Below are 22,369 nucleotides of genomic sequence, written 5' to 3' on the forward strand. Positions count from 1 at the left end.
AAGGTTGTGCACAGTATGAAAATAATTAAATGTATGTCATTATATTTTATATACACTGCAGTTTAAAAGTTTGGGGTTTGTAAGATTTCTTAAATGTCTCTTTATGTTCACCTATGCATTTATTTGATCAAAAATACAGTAAAACAGTAATATTATTACAGAAATATAATTAAATTTTTTTCTTCTTTTTTATATATATTTCAAATATAGTTCAAATATTTTAAAAGTTGTTGCCTAATGGTTAGAGACATGTACAGTTGACTTGTAAAGGGACAGTCGCTCTCTGGTTGCTGCAGCAAAAAATGGCTGCCCACTGCTCCAGGTCTGGGTTCACTATGTGTGTGTGTGTGTGTGTGTGTGTTCAGTACTCACTGCTGTGTGTGTGCACTTGGATGGGTGAAATGCAGAGCACACATTCTGAGTATGGAACACCATAATTCACTTTCACTTTCACTGATGGGAAAGCTGAATTTTCAGCATCATTACTCCAGTCTTCAGTGTCACATGATCCTTCAGAAATCAAAATGTTGATTTGGTGTTCAAGAAAAGTGTTTTATTATTATTTATCAATGTTGAAAATGGTTATGCTACTTAATATGTTTGTGGAAAATGTGATAATTTTTTCAAGATTCTTTGACGAATAGAAAGTTCAAAAGAACAACATTTATTTGAAATCAAAATATTTTGTAAATTTATAAATGTCTTTACTGTTTTGATCAATTAATATGTCCTTGCTGAATAAATGTATCAATTTTTTTTCAATAAAATGTTACTGACCCCAAACCTTTGAACGGTACTGTACAAATATATTATGATGTATATTATATGCATATTTTTATAGAAAAGTGATCCAAAATCTACTGCAGAAATGATCCTTCCTTGTTGCCTTCCTGTGAATATTTTCCTGAAAATAAACCTTCTTGCTTGCTTTTTGCCAATATATATGTGTTAAACATGCTCACTTCTCCTCATTAATACAGATAGAGGAGCTAGCCAGCGCTCTTTCGTATGGATCCCGTTCATCCTCCCTGGACTCTCTGTCCAGTCTAGATTCTGTTCCTGGGTCTCCAGGTAGTAGTCCTGTTCCTCGAGGAGCATCACCACTCCACAACCGCTTCCGTCTGTCTGCTAAGAAGGCTTTGCTCCTGTGGGTTCGGGACCAGTGCCAGAAGTGAGCTTCATCTAGCTGATGATTTCAAGCACTTTGAAAGTTTGGTCAAATTGTTTAGTCTATTTGATGGCCACTCCAATTGTTTCTCTAAATATATTCTTTCTCCAGAGTTGGTTGCTCAGCCAGTGTGAGGGACTTTAAGTCCAGCTGGAAGAGTGGTGAAGTGTTCCTGGCCATCCTCTGCTCCCTTAGACCTGACCTGGTGGACCTCTCCCAAGCCCAGACCAGCAGCCACCTGGAAAACCTGGAGAAAGCATTTCACCTTGCTGAGAAGGAGCTTGGAATTCCTAGACTGCTTGAGCCAGAAGGTGAAAACTATTAGCACTAGCAGCATCCCAGTTTGTCTCATTCCCAAATGCCACCCTCAGTCCTTGCAGCCCTCCTCCAATTCCACACTTTGCATAGGCTGTTGAGTAATAGTTTGCTGTGAAGTCTGTATTTTCAAACTGGAGTCTACAATGGAATTGCATGTTAAAAAAAGTTAAATGCTTCTTTATGGTTTTTAAAAGTTTATGCACTTTTAAAATCTCTTCTCAGACATTGATGTCAGTAACCCCGATGAGAAGTCCATCATGACATACATTGCTCAGTTCCTGCAGTACTCCAATGATCTGCCCTTAGCTGATGATGGTTTTGAGGTAAGGCCAACTGAATCTCCCAGCCAGATCTGTGCTTTTGCTGGTCTGTCTTTCTTTATATATTCACTTTCTCTCTCTTTCTAAACCCCTGGCCTTTATAATGGCCCTCCAACTTTGCTTCCTCTTACTCTGTCACTCCCTCCTGGTTGGATGCAGCTCCAAACTCTGCTCTTTCCCACATGCCTCTCTCCTGTCAACCTCCCTACATACTTCACTCCTGCTGTACTGGCCTCCCCACTGCACCAGGTATAGGCGTCACAGATGGCTTATGAATTCCTCAATATCATTCCAGAGTCAGCCTTTACTTGTTTCAGCATGTTTTCTGATTTGACAATTAATCTCTGATTCGGTTCTGTTTCCTTGCCCTGCCCTAAGGCTTCACCCAATCAAAAAGCCAGAGAGATGAAATGCTGGCTACAGCGAGCCTATCAGGAATTACTGGAGGCATGGGCCTCTGCAGGGGGGGAAGGTTATGCAGAAAGGCATCAGGTATGCTAAATCATAAATCATCACTTCCTTATGTAAAACAGAAGTCTTATGAATAGCCCTGAATGAGTGACTTTGTTTTTATCCAAGGCATTTCAGAACTTTGTGGGAACTTATTATGATCAGCGACGTCCAGTTATTCCAGTGCTTAGTGCAATGAGACGCTGCGCTAAACCCAGTGAGGAGCAAATGGCACTGAGAAAGGCCTGGGACACAATGGAGGAAAAGGTAAATTCTGCTGATTAAATATGTCTCCAAATACATATTGAAACTGTGTCAGTTCTGATAGTCTTGGTTCGAATTGTTCGAAATTACCAACAAATCACCATATACCATTTTTTCCTGCAAAAGAATTTATGAATTTAAAGCTGACATGAAAAAACAATATAGTAGTATGACTTTATTTGCTTTAAAACATAATAAACAAAAGATGAATAATGTAATAAACATAACAAGTAACAACCTAAATAAAGTAACCTAAAAAAATTAATAAAAACTTTCTAATAAACTTGACATTGTGTACTATGAATATTGTTGGGTCTGTGATGAATTACTTGTTTTTCCATTGATGTTTTGGATAAAAGACATCTGCTAAATGCATAAATATAAATGTTAATAATAAATTATTTAAATCTAAATTAATCCTGTAACATTTAATTTGAAAAATAATTCTAATATATTCTTAAAATGTAATATATATGTGCGAAAATATATGTATCACTTATTTTTGTGTTGGGATTAGTAAAAATACAGCCAGATTATTTTGTGAACTTTTTTTTCTTCCTTCCCAGTTACAAGAGTACAGAACAGAGCTCGATGTTGGTTTGCCAGCCCCTCTGAACACATTGGGCCGGTGGCTCCAGCATATGGAGACTGTGCTCTCTGAAGACAGCGGGAGAACAGAAGATCATGTTCTTGCTGCCAGAGATGCCAGACACAAGCAAGAACAGCTGAAGGTCAGTGTGCTGCCATGTATTATCATGCTTCAATGTGTATTTCTCAATTACATGTGTGTCTCTGTTTTTATGCTTTCTGTTTCTTTAGGTCTTGGTTGAGGACTTGAGTCAGCACTTGGACACCCTTCATCACTACCATAACACAGATGATAATGGCTGTCCTCAAGTTCCAATCGAGAAGCTAGAGGAAATCAAGAGACGGTTGGAAAACAAAATCTATTTAGTCCTCCCTGCTGAAAAGACCAGCACATGTTGTGTTTTGAACATGGGATGCTGGTGTCCCTATCAGGCTTCTTAAATAGCTTCAAGACTCCCTAGACTAGCACCAAACCAGCACAGTTTGCTGATCTAAAAAGGTCTTTTCAGCAGGGCCATCATTCATTTTTTCTCATTGTTGTCCTCTTCAGAAATCCAGGTTCTTTACTAATGTTGATTAGAATCTGATTCTCTCTGTTAGTTTCACCAGTGCCAGAGTGACAGCCAAATACCACGGCATCAAGCTACAATACAGAGAGCAGATGCACCATGTTCTTGACCTACTGGGACAGTTGAAGTCTAAGCTGAGCTTGTGGAGAGGACCTTACGGCTCCCAGGAGTCTGTCCACTCTCTGCTACAGGATTGGCATGTAGGTGGCCATTTATGGGTTTCCTTCAGTAGGTTTTTTTTATGAATTTTAAAGCCTAAATACAATGTTCAAAAGTAAAAAGCAGTAGTAAAGTTAGACTATAACTACACCACAGTTGCCCAACTTAAACATTACCACCACTAAACTTCCTACATCTCTTTTAATCTTCGTGAGTAGAGTAGTTTTCCTGTTCGCCTGATGACGTTTAATGTCCCCGACAACCGCTATAGTCCCGTTTAGCCACTTATTAGCAACTGCCTTTTTCAAAGCGTGTAAAAGCTTTAAAAAATTTAAAGCGGACTATTACTGATGTATTTCGTTGTTGTTGATGAAATATCTTGAGCTTGTGTTCACCACAGGCCTTATTTCAAGCATTTAACCAAAATTCAATTAAAAAACCCACTGACAGGTTGAATGAACCGTAAGTGCTAAAATGATCAGTTGTTTCTGGATTTTAGGACTCATTCCTACAGCACTATGTTCTTTAATTCCTTGACTTGTAAGCAATGTGTATATGTCCAATTAGAACACTGTTGACAAGCGAGGCCTGGTGTGGATGTTGAAGGAAGCACTTCATAAGTTGAAGGACACAGCAGTCAGTTATACAAGCAAAGCAGCTTTGGGTAAGATTGTGTTGATGGAAGTTCTGTCATACTTTGGTTTAATGAAAGCCGTTGGCTTCTTCCTGTAACTTATGTCTGATTTGCCCTCTCTTCTCTTTCTTTTTCAGCAGACGATACACCTGTGGTGAACAGGCAAGTAAAAGAGGCTGATAGTGAGACAGGTGTCAGTGCAGAAGCTGCAGAAGTTGTCAGATCCACCATGGAGCGTGTGCTGGCTGCGTGGGAGTCCTACAAAGACTGCCTGTATCTATTACAGGTCTGGTTGGGGCAGGAGGGCCAATCACAGGCTCAGGGGAAAGAGGTACAGCATTTGTCATTAAAAAATATCAAAAGACAGTGGCCACAAAAATATTTGAACACCTAAGCTGTGTTTAAAATGTATTGATGTCCTTTCATTAGACCCCAAAATATTAAAGCAAATGGCATTTATCTTTGTTATGATGTTTGTTTGGTTCAAGTCATGAGGGTGATAGCTTAGGTTTGGGCATGATTTTTGTTCATGGTTGCTTTTTCCAGAGGTTCATTTGTCATTCATCTTGTGATCTCTTTCATAATGCAGCAGAAGCATTTTTCCGCCAGCCTGAATGAGTGGAGTTCACATCAAGCACAGTTGAATGAGGCGGGAAACTTTCTCATTGAGATGAGTGACGCCTCCACCAGCCACTCTCTGACTGAAGAGCTCCGCAGACTCAACATGCAGTGGGCTGACTTCATAAAAAGGAACAAGTTTGTGAGTTTGTAAAGACAGACCCATCTAGTTTTCAGCAGGGTCTAAAATAGCACTTGCCAAGCACCAAAATGTGAGTAAAAGTTGTCTTTGATAAACGACTTTGATTAAGTACAATAAAGCAGTTTCTGGTAACTTTTATAAGAAACTGCAACATAATACACTATCTCTCGCAACATGAACTTCGACACCAACATTTCAGTGGAAAGTTCACCATGCGTTTATCTAGGATGCCTGTTAAAAAAATTAACACACATAGTGTCACATGACTATTCACAAGATTTCTTACTTTACAACACCAATTTCAGAATATAATTCGAGTATGAGAACAAAACATTTTTGTATTAGCAGCTGCAAAACACGATGATACAATGGGCTGCATTGTTTCTCACAATTGTTTAAGGAAAAAAGCTAAATAATCTTAATGTCAAGGACAAAAATAATACAAAATAAAATTTCATAGCTGGTAAGAAATATTTATGGCTGGTGAATTACATTTACATTTAATCATTTAGCAAACGCTTTTGTCCAAAGTGACTTGAAGAGAACAATAGAAGCAGTTGTACCAACAAAAGAGCAACAGTATGTAAGTGCTCTGACAAGTTCCAGATAGTCTAGCATAGTACACGTACCAAGTTGTTATATAGAAATAGAATAGAAAGTGTTAGTATTAATGGGTTGATGGAAAAGATGCGTCTTTAGCTGTTTTTTGAAAATGGCTAAAGATTCCGCTCAGCTGTTCGGGTGGAATAGGCAGGTTATTCCATCAGCAGGGAAGTGTCAAGGTAATGGTCCGTGAAAGTGCCTCTTTGTGATGGCACCACAAGGCGACATTCACTTGCAGAATGCAAGCACACAAGTCTGAAGTAGTGAGTTTAGGTATAGGGGTGCAGAGCCAGTGGTTGTTCTGTAGGCAAATTAATTCGCAAGAAGGTGTGGCAAAAAAAGGTTATTTTGGATCCTGGCAATTTTTCAATTAAAACTTGTTCTACTGAATTGAGTAAAGAGTTTCGTCTTTAAACCTTCAACACCCAGCCTATTCTTATCCTGTAAGTTGCACAACTTGTTGGTGGATCTTTACAAACTATTTTTCACTTTCTTTGAGTAATACACTGACAAGCCGGTACTTTAGTCTATTGTGTTTCAAAAACACAGGAGCATTCTGTTCTGTTTCTTCACCTGTCCTTACTGTTGATCAAAGCATGTGTAAAAAAAACTATGAAGGTAAAATTATGTCATAAAGAATTGCATGCACAGGGTAAGATTTGTGAAAGTGTACTTAAGATTGCAAATGTAAATTAAATTTGCATGTGCAAGAGAAGATTTGTAAAGGTGTAAATCACCTTTCAAGAGTAAGATAAAAATATTTGCAGCATTTTACTGTTATTCGTAAGTGTAATTCATGTATTGTGAAATAACCCGATACACCTAAACTTTTAAAAAGAAAGACGCCACTGTACAAATCGGGTTATTTCGGGAACTTTTTTGCCCCATGCACCCAACAAGCCATTTAGACATTTGCAACAGTTTTTTTTTTTTTTTTTTTACACAAACACAATTAATTACGCAGTTAATCTGTTTTGCAGTTACTGACTCTGTTGCTTTCAGTTGCAAATTGCTGTTCACAGGCCTGCAGTGCTTTTGGCCGTATTTGTGCGCAAAAACCGTGCCAAAAGTGTAAGCGTGGAAAAATGGAAGTCAGAAGAATACAGATCTTATTTATTTTGCGTTAGCATGAAGTTGCAGTTTCACAATACATGAATTACACTTACGAATAACAGTAATATGCTGCAATTTTTTTTTTTTCTTACACTTGAAAGGTGATTTACACCTTTACAAATCTTCTCTTGCGCATGCAAATTTAATTTACGCTTGCAATCTTAGGTACACTTTCACAAATCTTACCCTGTGCATGCAATTCTTTATGACATCATTTTACCCTCATAAAAAACTTTTTGTTCTTTGTCTTTTAACATTCTACACCATTGAAAAGATTATGGTTATTGATTTTTTAAATATATATTCTTGTTTAACAATGAAAGGCTTATGCTATTTGTAATGGTATGTTTTTAGACAGTGGCCCCTCAGCCCATCTGTGCAGTCCTGGGTGTTCAAGCTGCTCAGGGCCTAATGCAGGAAGCTGGCTGGATGCTTAGAGAGACTGTGGTTGTGTCATCTGCACCTCTGTGTATTTACAGGAAAAAACTACAGGTATACCGATCTTTCTGTCCTAGCTATAGTGCTTCATGCAGTTTGCATGTTTCTTAATTGCTTTGTTTGTTTTTCTTAATTTTTTTGTTTGTTTTATCCTTTACTCAGGGCATAACTAAGAAGATTTCCCAGTTTGATTTGCACTCTTTATCTCCATCTCCAGACTGCAAAGAGGAAACTATTCAGAAACTCAGACAAACTCTCCCAGAGGTTAGGCAATATTCTGTCCAGTGTTCAGGTTAAACAGATGTGTTGTAGATTAACAAAATTGTTCACTCAAAAATAAAATGATTTTATCATTATTTACTTGACCTTAGTTATCCTGTTGAACACATAAATACAATTTTTAAGAAACTTCATTTTAAGTCGGTCTTTCCAAAAAAACAGTTAATCAGACATGTTCATTTGTACATGTCCGTTTATTTGGATTTTCACTAAATGATTATCGAGGCCAAAAGAATTAGGAAAACAATATTATCGCAATATCTATAGAAATTTTGTATGTAAATAATAAAAAATTAATAAAATAAACCTATCAGTAAAGTTAATCTTCTCTGACAGGATTTTGAATGACATTAGTAGCTACACACTGACTCAACGTCTTTTTTTTCTTTAATATTTTCGATGGGTGGCAACCAGAGTTAAGGTGCAATGCCGACTACTTCTATGTTGAAGGTCAACCAAATAATTACTGGTGCTTGATTATTTTCATTATTAATATGTAGTATTAACGCAATATATAGGTTATCGTCAAGATGGGTAAATTGTGTCACCCTTAATTTGGAACATCGTGAGGGCGGATAAACAATGACGGAATGTATAATTTTGGATTAACTATCCATTTAAAACACCCTGTGTCTGTAATGAGAGTAGTTTTTTTTTTAACTAGGAACTGAGCAAATCTGTGTACATGTTTCTTTGCAGATATTTGAAACTTTATACCGGGTGGATCAGGTGTGCAAGAGACTCCAGAGAGCGGCCTCTCAGCTTGAAGGCAGGCTGGCTGAGCTTGAAAATTGGAGCTCAGAGGCCCAAGAGGTCTGGCAGCTCCTAAAAGAAAGGCAACATAGGGCACATCTCAGGACTAAAGTGAGCAGAATCAACAATTCTTGAGTTCATTTGGTTGATCAAAGCAGAGATTTCACATTTGTCATCTCTTTTGATTCCCATTGCAGGCGCTGATCTCCAGAGGTCTACAATTGGAAGGACAGGTGGTGACAGAAGGTGAGGACCTTCAGGTGCTTGTGACATCGGTGCAAAATAAATCCTCCTTGCCTTACCTTAGCACATCAGCCCTACAAGACCGACTGAAACGGACTGTCTCTCACTGTCAGGTGCATTTCTTTGCAGACCACTATCAGTTAGGGAATGTTTAAAATCATGATGTTGTAAATTCTCACAACTTCCCCTATGTCTTTTAGGAGGTTACTGAGATGCTCAGTTCTCATGGAGTGAAGCATGAAGGACAGCCTGAAGGTGAACAGCCAGCTACCAAGGTTTTTGTCCATGCACATTCTAAGCTTGAATCCCAAACTGAAACCTTTCAAGACAATTCGGATCAGGCATTCTCAAAAAGCAGCAAACTTTCTCTAGAGAGCCCAGTAGAACCTCAAAACCAAGAACATCATTCCTCTCAGCTGCTGTCAGAATGGGAAGCCACCAGTGGCTTACATCCCCAGGTTCTTCCTCAGCTTCACGATAAATCTCCCAGTGACCATTGGAAAGATATATACCAAGTACAGCAAGCAGATGTAAAACAGCCTTTGCTTTCATCTGTTCATCTTGTCAGGAAGGTTCAAATGAAACCCCAGACTGAAGTTCATCTTATCTCTGTAGACTCGAGCCAATCCAGTAGCTTTGGACCATCAAACCTTCAAGTTGTCTCTGTAAAGTCAAGCCAAACCAGTGGCTTTGGACCCTCAGACCCTTTCCAGGTTATCTCTGTAGAATCAAGCCAAACCAGTGGCTTTGGACCATCAGGCCCTTTCCAGGTTGTCTCTACAGACTCAAGCCAAACCAGTGGCTTTGGACCCTCAGGCCCTCTCCAGGTTATCTCTGCAAACTCAAACCAAACCAGTGGCTTTGGACCCTCTGGCCCTCTCCAGGTTATCTCTGTAGAATCAAGCCAAACCAGTGGCTTTGGACCCTCAGGCCCTCTCCAGGTTATCTCTGTAGAATCAAGCCAAACCAGTGGCTTTGGACCCTCAGGCCCTCTCCAGGTTATCTCTGCAGACTCAAGCCAAACCAGTGGCTTTGGACCCTCAGGCCCTCTTCAGGTTATCTCTGCAGACTCAAACCAAACCAGTGGCTTTGGACGCTCAGGCCCTCTCCAGGTTATCTCTGTAGAATCAAGCCAAACCAGTGGCTTTGGACCGTCAAGCCCTTTCCAGGTTATCTCTGTAGAATCAAGCCAAACCAGTGGATTTGGACTGTCAAGCCCTTTCCAGGTTATCTCTGTAGAATCAAGCCAAACCAGTGGATTTGGACCCTCAGGCCTTCTTCAGGTAATCTCTGCAGACTCAAGCCAAACCAGTGGCTTTGGACCGTCAGGGACTCTCCAGGTTATCTCCGCAGACTCAAGCCAAACAGTTCCTCTCCAGGTTTTCTCTACAGGCTCAAGCCAAACCAGTGGCTTTGGATCAACAGACCTTCAAGTTATCTCTACGGACTTGGGACAAACCAGTGGTATTGAATCATCAGAACTTCTCCAGTCTACATCTTCAGCTACTTTCAGCCAAAGCACTTTGCCTAAATCTTCTGCTATTCAAACCTCTTTGGCATCCCCACACAAAAGAGAAAGGGTTCTAGCCAGAAGCCTCAGCTTTCCCCAGCCCAATGAGCCATCACAAACCCAGTCTCCATCCTCATCTTTATCCTGTTCAAGCACTTGTATGGATAGACCGGTTACAGTGACTCAACTAAGAACGCCAATCAAACAGCACATTTGTTCACCAACAAAATGGCAACCTCAGACCTCAGTGACAACCCTAGACCAGAGACAAATGGTTCTAGCCAAGAGTCACAGCTTTCCACAACCATCGGAGGCTCCAGGTGTTCCTCATGTCCCAGTACGAAATGAGGTGTATGCCAGAGCTCAGGCTTTAGCCAGGAGCAGACTGGATAAAGCCAAACAGCACCTGCATGAACACATACAGGATGTCATCACTGTAATCAGTACCAGAGACAAATCTAAAAAACAATCTAAAAAAAAACAGGTGAGACCATTTCAAAATCTTGTGAATTTTCAATCCAATAATTATTTGCAATCAAATAATGACTTAAAAAATGAAACGTATTTTTGGCCAAAACACATTCACACATGTCTTAATGTCTGCTGCTGTCTTTATGTTCTATAGACAATATCACGTCTTCTGAGGCCTGCAGTGTTGGAGATGTTTCTAGAAGCTGTGAAAGGAATGGGCGATTTCTGCTCTGATGCCCAGCTCAAAGACATGGACCTCCTGTCTCAGTCAGTCAGGGCCCAATGGGAGGTAAGGGTAGTTTATTTATTTCCAAACCATTAGTATATTCTGACACTTGGTGAACCAGCCGGCAGTCTGGGTGGCCAATAGGATCTGGCTGCAGACTTGCCCCTGCACTTTCCGACTTGCACTCTCAGTCACCTGCACCTCCTTTGTCAATGACAGCACTTGCAAGTCTGCAGCCAGACCCTTCTCCTGGGTGGCCAATGCCACCATGACTCTTATGTGACCTTGTCCCAGCATAATTGATTAAATCAACATCCCTTTGTGAACCCTTTGTGTATGTTATTTAAGCAGTATAATACTGTGCATGCAGCTAACGCATGCCTTAATCTACATGCCTCTGCATGTGAGCATAACTGCATTAAATCCAAATTAGTTATTAAACCTTATTCAATATTTTTAAAAACCTTTCTCATTTTATAATGGTTGAATCATCAAGGATTGATTTGTTGTAAAAGGGATCATTTATTGACTGCATGCATGTTTGGACAGGTTGATGTAGACAGTTACATGTTTTCCTTTCAGCTATATCACAAACCAGGTTAGTCAAGTTAGCAAGCCTTTTCAGCACTCTTTCGAAGTGGCCATTATAAATGCACCACAAAGAGGACTCCTTTGATCTGATCTAGATCTGATACTAGAATATTAACTCATATTAGCTGAAACGTAGTCGTACACTACCAGACAACAGTTGTAGTCAAAGTTTTTATATTTATCGTTATAATCCATCTGTATAGATAAAAATACATTTTATTATATAATTTTATTGTACATTTTAATATATCATCATTATATATTATATCATTATTGTGGAAGAGTTTGGAAGTAGTTAATTAATGAAGGATCTGGGTTCAAATCTCAGGAATGTGCCAAAGCATCTGAGCGTTCAGTGCATCTGGATGCCTTGACAAGAATTAAAGAGAGTATGCAGCCTGCAGAGAGTGTTCTTCTCAGCACTGCCCACTTGAGGACAGACACAAAGAGAGTGGAGAGCATTCAGCACCACACAGACTCCACAAGTGACTTGGCACCATGCCAAGACAGGTGAGAAATGGAGGGCAAATTTAGGTTTTATATACTGAAAAGTTTTATGTCACCATATTATATTAATCATATATTTTCTAGTACAATATACTGTATGCTTTAGAAAAAAAAAACTTTCTAAATTGAATGCAAATTTTATTGTTCTAAGACCTGCCTCTTAAACTCTGGCCTTTCTTATAGCCAGACTACACTAACCAATGTGGGCTCTTAAGTATTTCTATGTTCGTGTACTGCACGTATTTAGTCATAGTATGTATATAAACTATAATTATAATTAGCTTTATATAAAAGTCTGCTAAGTGAACACGTGCATGTGTGTTCTCAGCAGGGGGGGAGCAGTCAAGGATTGTGTCCTGCTGGGAGAGACTTTACTGCTAGATGACCTAAGCCTCGTCCACTCACAGGTACACGTGCTCATGTGTTGCATGTCTGTGTGTGCGCGACATGACTGTTTTATCTCTTTTTGATCAGTGCAGTATTTATTTATTTATTTTCTTCTCAGTCACTCAAACCAACATGACTACACTAACAGAAACTAAAATCTGTTTTAGCGTTATATCTGCCTGGTGTTAACATGGCACGTTTTCTTGGCATGGTCGAGAGTTTGCTTGTAGCCTAACATGGAGCTAAACCTTGTGAGAACTTCTCAGCTCTGATTGGATGTTGTTGACCTTCTTAAGCACATGGACAGCTCAGAGGAGTTAATCTGCTGAGATTGGTTAGGGCTGCTGAAGAGTGTATTTGCTTGTTCTGGGGTCGTTTGACCCTACTTGTAATGACACTGTGGTCGTTCTCTCTCAGGCTGTTGTCCAGACCAACATTGTGGAGATTAAACAGATACCAGAGAGAACCATCATCCACCCCTGTTCAGCACAGGAAGAGAGGGTTACTGAATCTAAGAGCAGGTAAGCCCTTTTGATGCAAGTCTCTGTCTTAAAGTTGTTTAAAGAAGTATATACAGTATATTTGGAAATGGAAATTGCTTAGGACCCTATATGTAGCTTATATGTTGCTACATTTTAAAATGCTCATTATGATTACTTAATGAAATAAGTAAATAATTTAATAAAAAATATTTTTTATATTTTTTAATATATTTTATTTATGGTTTATTTGAATAGGGACAGATACAATATACACAGATAAATCTGAAAACAACAGCCATCCAATGCAATACCTAAAACCTAAACATGAGTACAATTTTGTAGCTGAATTAACCATATGCATATGTTATAGTTGGGACTGTTTTTTGTTTTGTTTTTTTTTAGTTACTGTGCTGTACAGTCAGTCCTCCATCAGAAGTTGCTTAACAACAGTCAGCTGCTGGGATCAGAGTTTCCCATCAGCCCCGGCAGCAGCACCAGTATCTCTGCTGACTTACTGAAAAGTCAACTTAAGCACATACTGGTAAGTCTCACGCACCACTCTCCTGCATTCAGGGTGCATTTTGTATACAAATGGCTGTGTGCTCATTTAGGCTCTGAAGGACCAGACAGAGGGTTTGTGGTGTGAGTTTGAGCTTCAGTATTCCCAGAGCTCTCAGCACATGGAGGATGGCTGTAACATGGAGCAGGAGAGAGCTCAGCTCATTCAACAGTGGAGGGGACAACAGATGTGCATTCAGGCCAGGTAAGACATATGTACATGGTCTCTTTCAAAATCCGGTGAGCTGCCTACAAGATGCTTTGCATTATGAAGTCTGTTTAGATTTGTTTCAAAGTTAACAACTAAATAATGCTGCCTGTTAAGATTTGTTCTTTTTCCAAATTCTAAGGCATCACTCTAAGGGCCAGATTTACTAAAGAAGGAAAATTATCCCATAAATGTGCCGATGGGAGTGGAAAGTTGTGCGCTTGATCTACTGACGACGCGCAAATTAAAGAACATAGATGCTGCCGGATAATTTCCATAGTGACCAACACAATTTACCCAGAGCAGCACAAATTAGGTTTAAGACATGCTTTTTTGGGGCAGTAAATAATGGCGCAAATGCCAGTAAATTGAGGTCAAACCTTAGTAAATCACCTTGCATGATTAATTTAAATACTCTCCTCCCATACATCTTGCGTCTGAAAGGGAAACTCCTACAAATACATATGCAATATGCAAGGTCAGCCGCAACAACTGTGTACATGGCTTTTCAGTGCTAATTGTTCACTGCGTGTCTTTAGTAAATCCTGACAGTAGTTTTTTAATGCCAAAAGAGGGTTTGTTCTGGCGCAAGCTGTTAGTAAATCTGGCTCATAGACTACAGTTCAAAAGTTTGGGGTAAGGTTTGTTAAATGTTTTTGAAAGATTCTTACACTAACCAAGGTTTGATAATTATTTGTTTGTATTTATTTGAAAATATTTATTTGTTCAATTTGATTCTATAATTCACAATAACTTACAAATTTTAATGTAATTTATTCTTGTGATAAAGCTGAATTTTCTTCAGTCATTACAGTCTATAGTGTCACATGATCCTACGGAAATCATTCTGACATGCTGATTTGGTGCTCAAGAGACGTTTCTTATCATTATCTATGTTGAAAACAGTTTTGTCAACATTTGTCATTCATTTCTGAAAAGTATTATTAAAAATAGTTTACAGTAAATAAAAATACTAAATATTTATTGAAAGCATTTGTCAGGTCTCTCGTGCTCTATTTGTCTGGCTTACAGAACTGTTGTCTATGTAAAGCAGGTCCAAATCTCTCACTTATGAGGACATTGGGCTATTGGGATACTGCAAGGGAGCTCACTAGGTTGTGGAACAGAGATACTGTTAGCCATAAGTAGCACAATAATAATATTATTTTATATATTGTTCAGGGTGAAGTCCCTTGAAACTGCAGTAAAGCTGCTGGAGTCAACTGACATACAGATCAGACTGATTTCTGATCAGCTCAAACTGATCAGTCAGAAACCTCTGAATATTAGAGACTTTGCAGTCGCTGATGCCAGAAATCTACATGAAGACCTAAAGGTACAAATTAATGTTCATGCTTTTAGACACTTGTATATCTAAATGTTTCTCTCACCTCCAGCTGGCATATATTTTTCAGAGGTAGTTGTGTATTTTAGATCCTTTCATTTAGATGCCCTTATTTTATTTGACGTTATGTATTGTAGAACATCTACTGTTCACATCATCGCATGTGGAAGATATCTAAAATGCTAGACTTTCCTAAGAAAATAGGACATTTGAAATCTTTATGTAATGTACTTAACATTGATTGATGTAAATTTGCTTGTTCAAACTCATTGTGACCTCATTGTTATTTGTTCAGCATCTAGATGAAAGTATTGAGAAAGAGCTGTTTCTGCTTAAGAGTGATGGTTCAGTTAGTGACGACGCTGAGCTGAGTCACATTGAGCTCCAAGCCCGTCTACCCCTGCAGCAAACTCTCCACGACCGCACGAAATGCCTGGAGAAGCAAAGACAATGTCTGAGAAAGAGTGAATCGGCCCTTGTGGCCCTCGAGAACCTCCTTTTCCAACTCCACCAGGTGAATGACAACCTTACTACAGCTCACAGCACTTCAGACCGCAGCTACAGCTTAGTCTCCATCCAGCAAAGCCTTCAACAAGCCAGGGAGGAATCGGTTCAGCTAGACCGACTGCTAGATGATGCTGGTATGGGAGTAACTTTGAATGATAAACCAGGCAGCTGTCATGAGATGGTGTCATCTTTGGCTCTGCATGCAGAAGAAGTTGAGACTAAAATGGCTGTAGGGCTGAGGCGACCTGACAGAGGTGGGAAAGGAAGAAAAAAGGGAGAGCAGAGAGTGTTTGGTAGGAAGAGGATGGGCCTGCTGGTCGCCCTGAGGGAGGTACTGGCGGCACTGGAAAGACACGGGCTGAAGGAGCCCACACTTCCTGCACTACAGCACAGGTGAACATACTTCAAAATGTGACTGTTTCTCTGATTTTTATTCTTTCATGTTTTGCATACTTGCATACAAGATTGTGAAAATTATTAAATTAAGTTAAATTTAAATTTAAAAAAGTGCTAGTCATGTTAAATAAAATAACTGCAATATACAATATAAAATAAAATAAAATAAAACAGTACTGCTTTTTTTCTTTGTTTTACACAATATTTCTAAAGTAATCATTTTTATTTTATTTTATTGAATTTGTTAAACAAGGAGTTATGTTATTTAAAATAACAATTGTAATACACAATATTAAATAAAATGCAATATAATAATAAAATAAATCAGGACTTCTTTTTTTTTTTTATAAAATATTTTAAAGCATAGTTTATGCTCAAATAATAAAACAAGGTCCTAGTTATGTTAATTATAATATACTATTATCTACAATATAATTGAAATAAACTATCACCACGATATATATAGACATGAAGACAATTAATTAAGAAAAATATCAATGTAAATATAAATAATGCTGTGAATGATGCATGAGTTCTTTCTCACAGTAACACCTGCACTTGATCTGTTTCAGAGAGTTTAAAAAAAATGTGAAATGACTTCAGAGATTTTTGTAAAAATTATTTCTCTCTTATATATCAATTTATTACAATAAAGTAGATGATACGTCTCAGTCTCACCAGTGTCTCTCTCTTTTTCAGGTTGCGCTTCCTGACAGACATGGAGAGTAAACTGGTTGCATTACGCTCAGAGATTCAGGATCTGAGAGATACATGTGCAGAGACAAGTACCTCAGACACAGGCCTCAGCGAGCTGCAGGCAGAATGGGAAAACGCACAGAGAGCAGTCACAGAAAGGTGGCGAGAAATGCCTGTGATTATAGGAAAGCTATTTGTTAAATGCTGTTACGCTGATGGAATTAGACAGCACATATTGCTAACTGGACACATTTGTTTCATGCTTCTATTTCAGTCTTGAGCAATGTGTCTCTTTGACTGAACTACTTAAGAAGTTCCAGAGCTGCCGAAATCGATTGGGCAGCACTTTACAGAGAGCAGAGCAGACTATCAGTGATCAGGCCTATTACATGGGAAAAGACAACCTACAGCTCCTGATCAGCAAGGTAAAGGGCTTTTGGAAAATCCTGGGTATAGGGCTTCCATTCTTAGTGGACAGCAGATGGCAGTATTAACTACATCATTTAGTTGAATTTAGTAGTATAAATGAATTTATATATTTTGTGTGTGTGTCTAGGTGACCAGTATTAAGTCAGATCTCAGTGGTCTTGGGGATGGAGTGGAGGAGTTCAGGGCTGTGTGCAGACAGCTTCAGTCTCTGATGAGAAAGATCCCTGATTGTGTAGATGCCCCATTTGAGAGTGAGGCTGACACCCTCATGGACCGCTGGCTTGATGTAAGTGCCCTCAGTAATGCTATAGTATAGTATAGTATATACTATATATATTCAATTCATTTCAGTTCACATTTATTTGTATAGTGAATTTCACAATACATATTGTTTCAAAGCAGCTTTACAGAAAATGCATGTGTCTACATTACAATTTAGGCCCTATTTACACCTGGTATTAAGATGCGTTTTGGTTGATTGGATCACAAGTAGACGAAGCAGACACATACCTGTTTACACCTGGTGTTTTAATCTCTTTTGTCCACTTTCAACCACTTCTGTCCTGATTTCTTCGAGGGGAGGGTCTGTGGGTTGGTAAATGTATGGTTTTTTTCAAATCTTTCGATCTAATGAGCAATTCACATATGAACGCGCCTGTAGACGACTGGAAAACACTCTGACTGAGAACAGCAGCTTTCGTTTCTGCTCTGACAGCTGCAAGACCACGCCGAACGCTGTGAGTGTGTGCTAGAAATAAGGAATGGTGAGGGAACATTGTGCTTGGTACTTTTTGCTACTTTTGTTTAGGCATTAGGTCAGTAGGTGGAGAGTAGGCGGTCTTTTGTTGCTGTTCGAACGCATTCAACCACATGAACGTTTACACTACGACAGCAATGCGGTCGAAATGCGTTTTCGACTACCTCGGGAAGTGGTCGAAAATGGACAAGCTCAAAACTTTTTAGACCCCACTTACACCTGTATTTAGCGGCGTCCACTTGTGATCCAATCGTCTAAAACGCATGTTAATACCAGGTGTAAACAGGGTCTTAGAGTTATCTGTTATCAGAGGTGACTGTCCAAGTAATGTTTTTCAGAACGTACAGTACATATACAAATCACTCAGTTAGCTAACATCATATATAAATTTTAGGCAAAAACAATGAACTACTTGAAGTATTACAAGCTGTGAACATAATGATTACAATATATAGAAAATTTTGCATTGGTGCATGTTGATTCAGAGTTTGTTTCATCTGAAGTCCTTGCAGTAGTCATCTCTTCACATATATGTCCTCTCTCTTTCTCTCTAATAATATTCTGTGTTTGCATTAACCTGTTACAAATGCTCTTATTTCAGGTCACTGAGAAGACAGACTGTCATCTGGACAACCTTCAAGCTGGGTTTTCTCTTTGGGAAAAACTCCTTCTATTGGCTGGAGAGGTAGAGGGCTGGAGCACCCAAAAGCTGATGACACTTGCTCAGTCACACCCCTTTCATACGGAACTTGACGTGTCTGCAATGCAGGTAAAACCTTTGTCAGATGACAATTTTAGGTATAACTTTCAGATACACTTATTTTAGAATTTGAAACCAATGTTAAACATTTTGGATATTACTTGAGATGAATCCGTCAAAAATGGAACAAAATAAGTATCATTATATCTTATAACTTGTCATCAAGTGAACATTAAGTGCCTTAGTGAGCATAATTTTTTTTTTTTTTAAACATTAAAAAAATCTTACCTCCCCCAAACATTTGAACAGTTGTGTATTTTTTAATACAGCTCTTCCTTTTGTGATGTTTTATATTTATATTATATTTATATTTTGCACAGGATGAGCTGAGGGTTCAAGAGGAGAACATTGAACATTTCCATCGCAGATCTTCAGAGATCCAGGAGCTGCTGCAGAGTCATGAGTTCCCACTGGAGCTGCAGGTGAGTTTTGGACAGACCAGGATCTTTTCACGATGCTAATTTATTCACTTAATGAAATTTTTATTAAAGAATGCTGTATGTTCTGTCATGTTCTATTGGTAAATCACATGTATTAAACAGCCTAGCTCATCATCATATTTCATCAAATTCACTTGTTCATTTTTAGGTGATTGAGAGCCAGCTGAGGAAGAAGATGGCAGAGGTGATGGAGCTCTTTTCTGAGACCAGTGATGTTTTCAGACAGCTGGTTGCTGCCAAAGGCCAGGTGGCGTCTGAGATCGCAGATCACCTGTCCTCCGTCCAAACTATTACAAATGCTCTGAGCACACTGACCACACCTGAAAGCCCACATGCGCTCAACATCATCCAGGTGAATGTTTAAATTTTAAAATCTACATGAAATGTAAGTTGTGATAGTCTTTTCTTCCCTATTGTGACGTATATCCAAGTGAAAACCCTTCTTGAATAAGAAAAAATGTAGGATTTTGTCCATGGGGAATTGATTGGACCATTGGATGGTTGTGTTTTGCAATTGCTGTGATTGTCATATGAGTGACAGGTTGACTTGTGCCAGTAAACTTGTTATAGGTTCAAAATGAGTTCAAATTGAAAATTCTGTCATTTACTCATCTTCATGTCGTTCCAAACCTGTAAGACTTTCGTTCATCTACGGAACACAAATGAAGATATTCTTAATGAAATCTGAGAGATTTCTAATATTAATTCATATGAATTAAGCTGTTTAGTCCAGATTTTCTAAAGAGACACGATCGCTTTTCATGATGAAAAAAAATTAATTTCACAGGCTTTTATTCACATATAAACATTGATCAGTGAAAAGCTCAACCAAACCTGCTTGATGCACAAGAACAAACCTCATTGGTTCTTGCGGAAGCTCAGACGTGCGTAACACATGAGAATGAAAATCATTGGTTCTCACACGTCAAGCAAACATGCTTGAGCTTCCGTTTACCACAACTGATGTGTGAGTTGATGAATGTTTATGCGAATAGAAGTCAAAATGTAATGTTCATCAAAGCGATCGTGTCTCTTCAAAAAATTTGGACTAAACCACTTAATTCATATGGATTAGTTTTGCGATCTCTTTATGAACTTTTTGAAGTGTCAAACTAAAGTGGTAGTTGCACAGCTGACAAAGGAGGGACAGAAAGCTCTCCGATTTCATCAAAAAGAACTTCATTTGTGTTCCATAGATGAACGAAAGTCTTGTGGGTTTGGAACGACATGTTCAAACTTTCAATCAGTAGTTTAGCCAAAAATGTTTTTTTGATGGACTAATCCCTTAATGTAACCTTTTCAACTGACAGGGCTTATTGGAGCAGCTGCAAACGGAGACCGAGCAGGCAGATGCGTTACTACAGCAGATAGATCTTCTGGCCAGCATTGCAGGTCTAGAAAACCTCCAGGCACTGGCTGAAGATGGAGCTCACCTTCAAGAAAGCATCTGCACGGCCAGAGAGCTGGTCATAGAGAAGAGAGAGCAAGCAATGAACCCCGACAGGCCTGAAAATCAGATGGTCCGAGACCCTAAGCACATCAAACCTCAGATTAAAAAAACTGAATATAATGCGCCTGAGTTAGAGTCTGAATCTAATGGTAAAACAGAGGAACAGAAGCATGGAGGGAAGGCACAATATGAAGTTGAAGTTCTTGAGTTGAAGGACATCAAAGAGCAGGCCTGCAGCTGGGCCAGTGAACTGTATCTCAAGGGGGAATTTCAGATTTCTGAGGATGAGAACAAACAGGTCAAACTTGAGGAGAGACTCACAGCTGAACAGGTAATTTTCTTGTCCTTCGTCTGTTTGTTCTCTAAGGGTCTGCATCTTTAAAGTGGCCTGAAATGAAATGCAAAGCATTTTTGAGAACATTTTTAGTTTTGAGAACTTTGTTTCTTAGTAACTACTTTAGTAAGAGTTATTGACTGACTGTTAACAGCAAATCAAATTCCATTTCAGTTTGTCATATAGTAAAAGGAACATCTGACGCACTAAAGGAAAGTTATTTTTGAACAGCTGAAATTATCTGGGCTACAGATTGACTTGATTTCTATTTGCTTGATTTTATTTTTGACAAAAAAAAAAAGTCAGCAATTTAGTCAGCAACATAGCTGATTTCTATTTGCTTGATTTTATTTTTGACAAAAAAAAAATAGTCAGCAATTTAGTCAGCAACATAGCTCACAGACTATGAACATATATATATATATATATATATATATATATATATATATATATATATATATATATATATATATATATATCTATATATCTATATATATATATATATTAAATAAATACATTTTTTTTTTTTTTTTTTTTTTTTTTACTTTTTTGTTGATTAGTCCAGGCATCTAATGTAATAAGACTAACTTGGTGGATTCTTGGTAGGCCGTAGAGCAAGTGGAAAGAAACCTTCTGAAGGTTGAGAAACTGCCGGAAGTCCTGCAGACAAGCTGTACTCCAGAGGGTCAGGCTGCTGTCTCCCAGGACCTTCAGACTCTGTTCGGAAAGGCATCAGCCCTGAGGACTTGGGAAGGGGACTCTGATCCAGTTCAGAGCTCTATACAATGCAATGAGCCTCAGCAGCCTGGAGTATCCACAGAGGAACTCCATTCAGTTCAGGTTAGTGTTATGTCACTTTTGCACAGGAATTTTTTGAGAACAGTTACAAATAGTTATGGTATTTCTTTTCGAGTATAATTATAGTTTAGTTTAGTTGCCTTATTATATCGTCCTAAACCTCTATGAATATCATTCTTCTGCAGAAAACAAAAGAAGATATTTTGAAGAATGTTTCAACTTTTTTGTCCATACAATAAATGTAAGTGTGCTCCAAAAAAGCATTGGACCCCACTGACTTTCATTGTATGTACAAAAAACACATTTTTCAAAATATCTTTTTCTGCTCTGCAGAAGAAAGAAAGTTATACAAGTTTGGAAAGACATGAGGATGAGTAAATGGTAACAGAACTTATTTAAAGAGGAAAATATGCCTGTGATTATTCCTTGACAGGCATACATTTGTTTTGTTTTTCTTTGTGGGTCTGGCTTTGGGGTCAGCAAGAGTGCAGTCATTGAGTGTACTACTGTGGTGTGGGCACAGAATCAGTGTGTTCTAGCTAAAACCTTCTAAATGGAGTGCCCGCTCTGTACTGACTCTAGGCCATTAATGTAGGACGCCACCTCATTGCTTTTAAGTGCTTGTTTTTTACTTTCTGTTTTGAAAAAATCCTTGTTTTGCTGTGTTTTGCTCTGCTTTTCTGATGTCACAGCTTATCTTTAGACTGCATTATCAGCATTATTGTGATAGTTTAAAAACTGTTATGCTCATCAAGGCTGCATTTATTTGATCAAAACAGTTCAAAAGTAATTATTACAATTTCAAATGACTGTTTTCTATTTACATTTTTTTAAGATATAATGTATTCCTGTGATGGC

General features: G+C 38.5%; 1 protein-coding gene across 1 annotated transcript in view; it reads left to right on the forward strand.

Moving 5' to 3' along the window:
- The window catches only part of syne2a (spectrin repeat containing, nuclear envelope 2a), a 98,196-nt gene that overhangs the window by 17,415 nt on the left and 58,412 nt on the right, over positions 1-22,369 (forward strand). Inside the window, exons 7-38 of the mRNA XM_084091487.1 lie at positions 981-1,171; positions 1,280-1,479; positions 1,709-1,809; positions 2,185-2,298; positions 2,386-2,523; positions 3,087-3,251; positions 3,340-3,452; positions 3,709-3,877; positions 4,404-4,500; positions 4,608-4,801; positions 5,060-5,230; positions 7,301-7,438; positions 7,547-7,648; positions 8,363-8,527; positions 8,614-8,772; positions 8,860-10,653; positions 10,795-10,929; positions 11,786-11,967; positions 12,293-12,371; positions 12,769-12,872; positions 13,236-13,374; positions 13,445-13,596; positions 14,782-14,935; positions 15,240-15,844; positions 16,547-16,702; positions 16,818-16,968; positions 17,100-17,258; positions 18,331-18,498; positions 18,810-18,911; positions 19,078-19,281; positions 20,240-20,710; positions 21,320-21,553. Of these exons, the coding sequence (XP_083947613.1) occupies positions 981-1,171; positions 1,280-1,479; positions 1,709-1,809; positions 2,185-2,298; positions 2,386-2,523; positions 3,087-3,251; positions 3,340-3,452; positions 3,709-3,877; positions 4,404-4,500; positions 4,608-4,801; positions 5,060-5,230; positions 7,301-7,438; positions 7,547-7,648; positions 8,363-8,527; positions 8,614-8,772; positions 8,860-10,653; positions 10,795-10,929; positions 11,786-11,967; positions 12,293-12,371; positions 12,769-12,872; positions 13,236-13,374; positions 13,445-13,596; positions 14,782-14,935; positions 15,240-15,844; positions 16,547-16,702; positions 16,818-16,968; positions 17,100-17,258; positions 18,331-18,498; positions 18,810-18,911; positions 19,078-19,281; positions 20,240-20,710; positions 21,320-21,553 (7,206 nt within the window). The remainder of the gene's footprint in view (positions 1-980; positions 1,172-1,279; positions 1,480-1,708; positions 1,810-2,184; positions 2,299-2,385; positions 2,524-3,086; positions 3,252-3,339; positions 3,453-3,708; positions 3,878-4,403; positions 4,501-4,607; positions 4,802-5,059; positions 5,231-7,300; positions 7,439-7,546; positions 7,649-8,362; positions 8,528-8,613; positions 8,773-8,859; positions 10,654-10,794; positions 10,930-11,785; positions 11,968-12,292; positions 12,372-12,768; positions 12,873-13,235; positions 13,375-13,444; positions 13,597-14,781; positions 14,936-15,239; positions 15,845-16,546; positions 16,703-16,817; positions 16,969-17,099; positions 17,259-18,330; positions 18,499-18,809; positions 18,912-19,077; positions 19,282-20,239; positions 20,711-21,319; positions 21,554-22,369) is intronic.

This window comes from Abramis brama, assembly GCF_963993115.1.
Source record: "Abramis brama genome assembly, chromosome: 18".
Lineage (NCBI taxonomy): Eukaryota > Metazoa > Chordata > Actinopteri > Cypriniformes > Leuciscidae > Abramis > Abramis brama.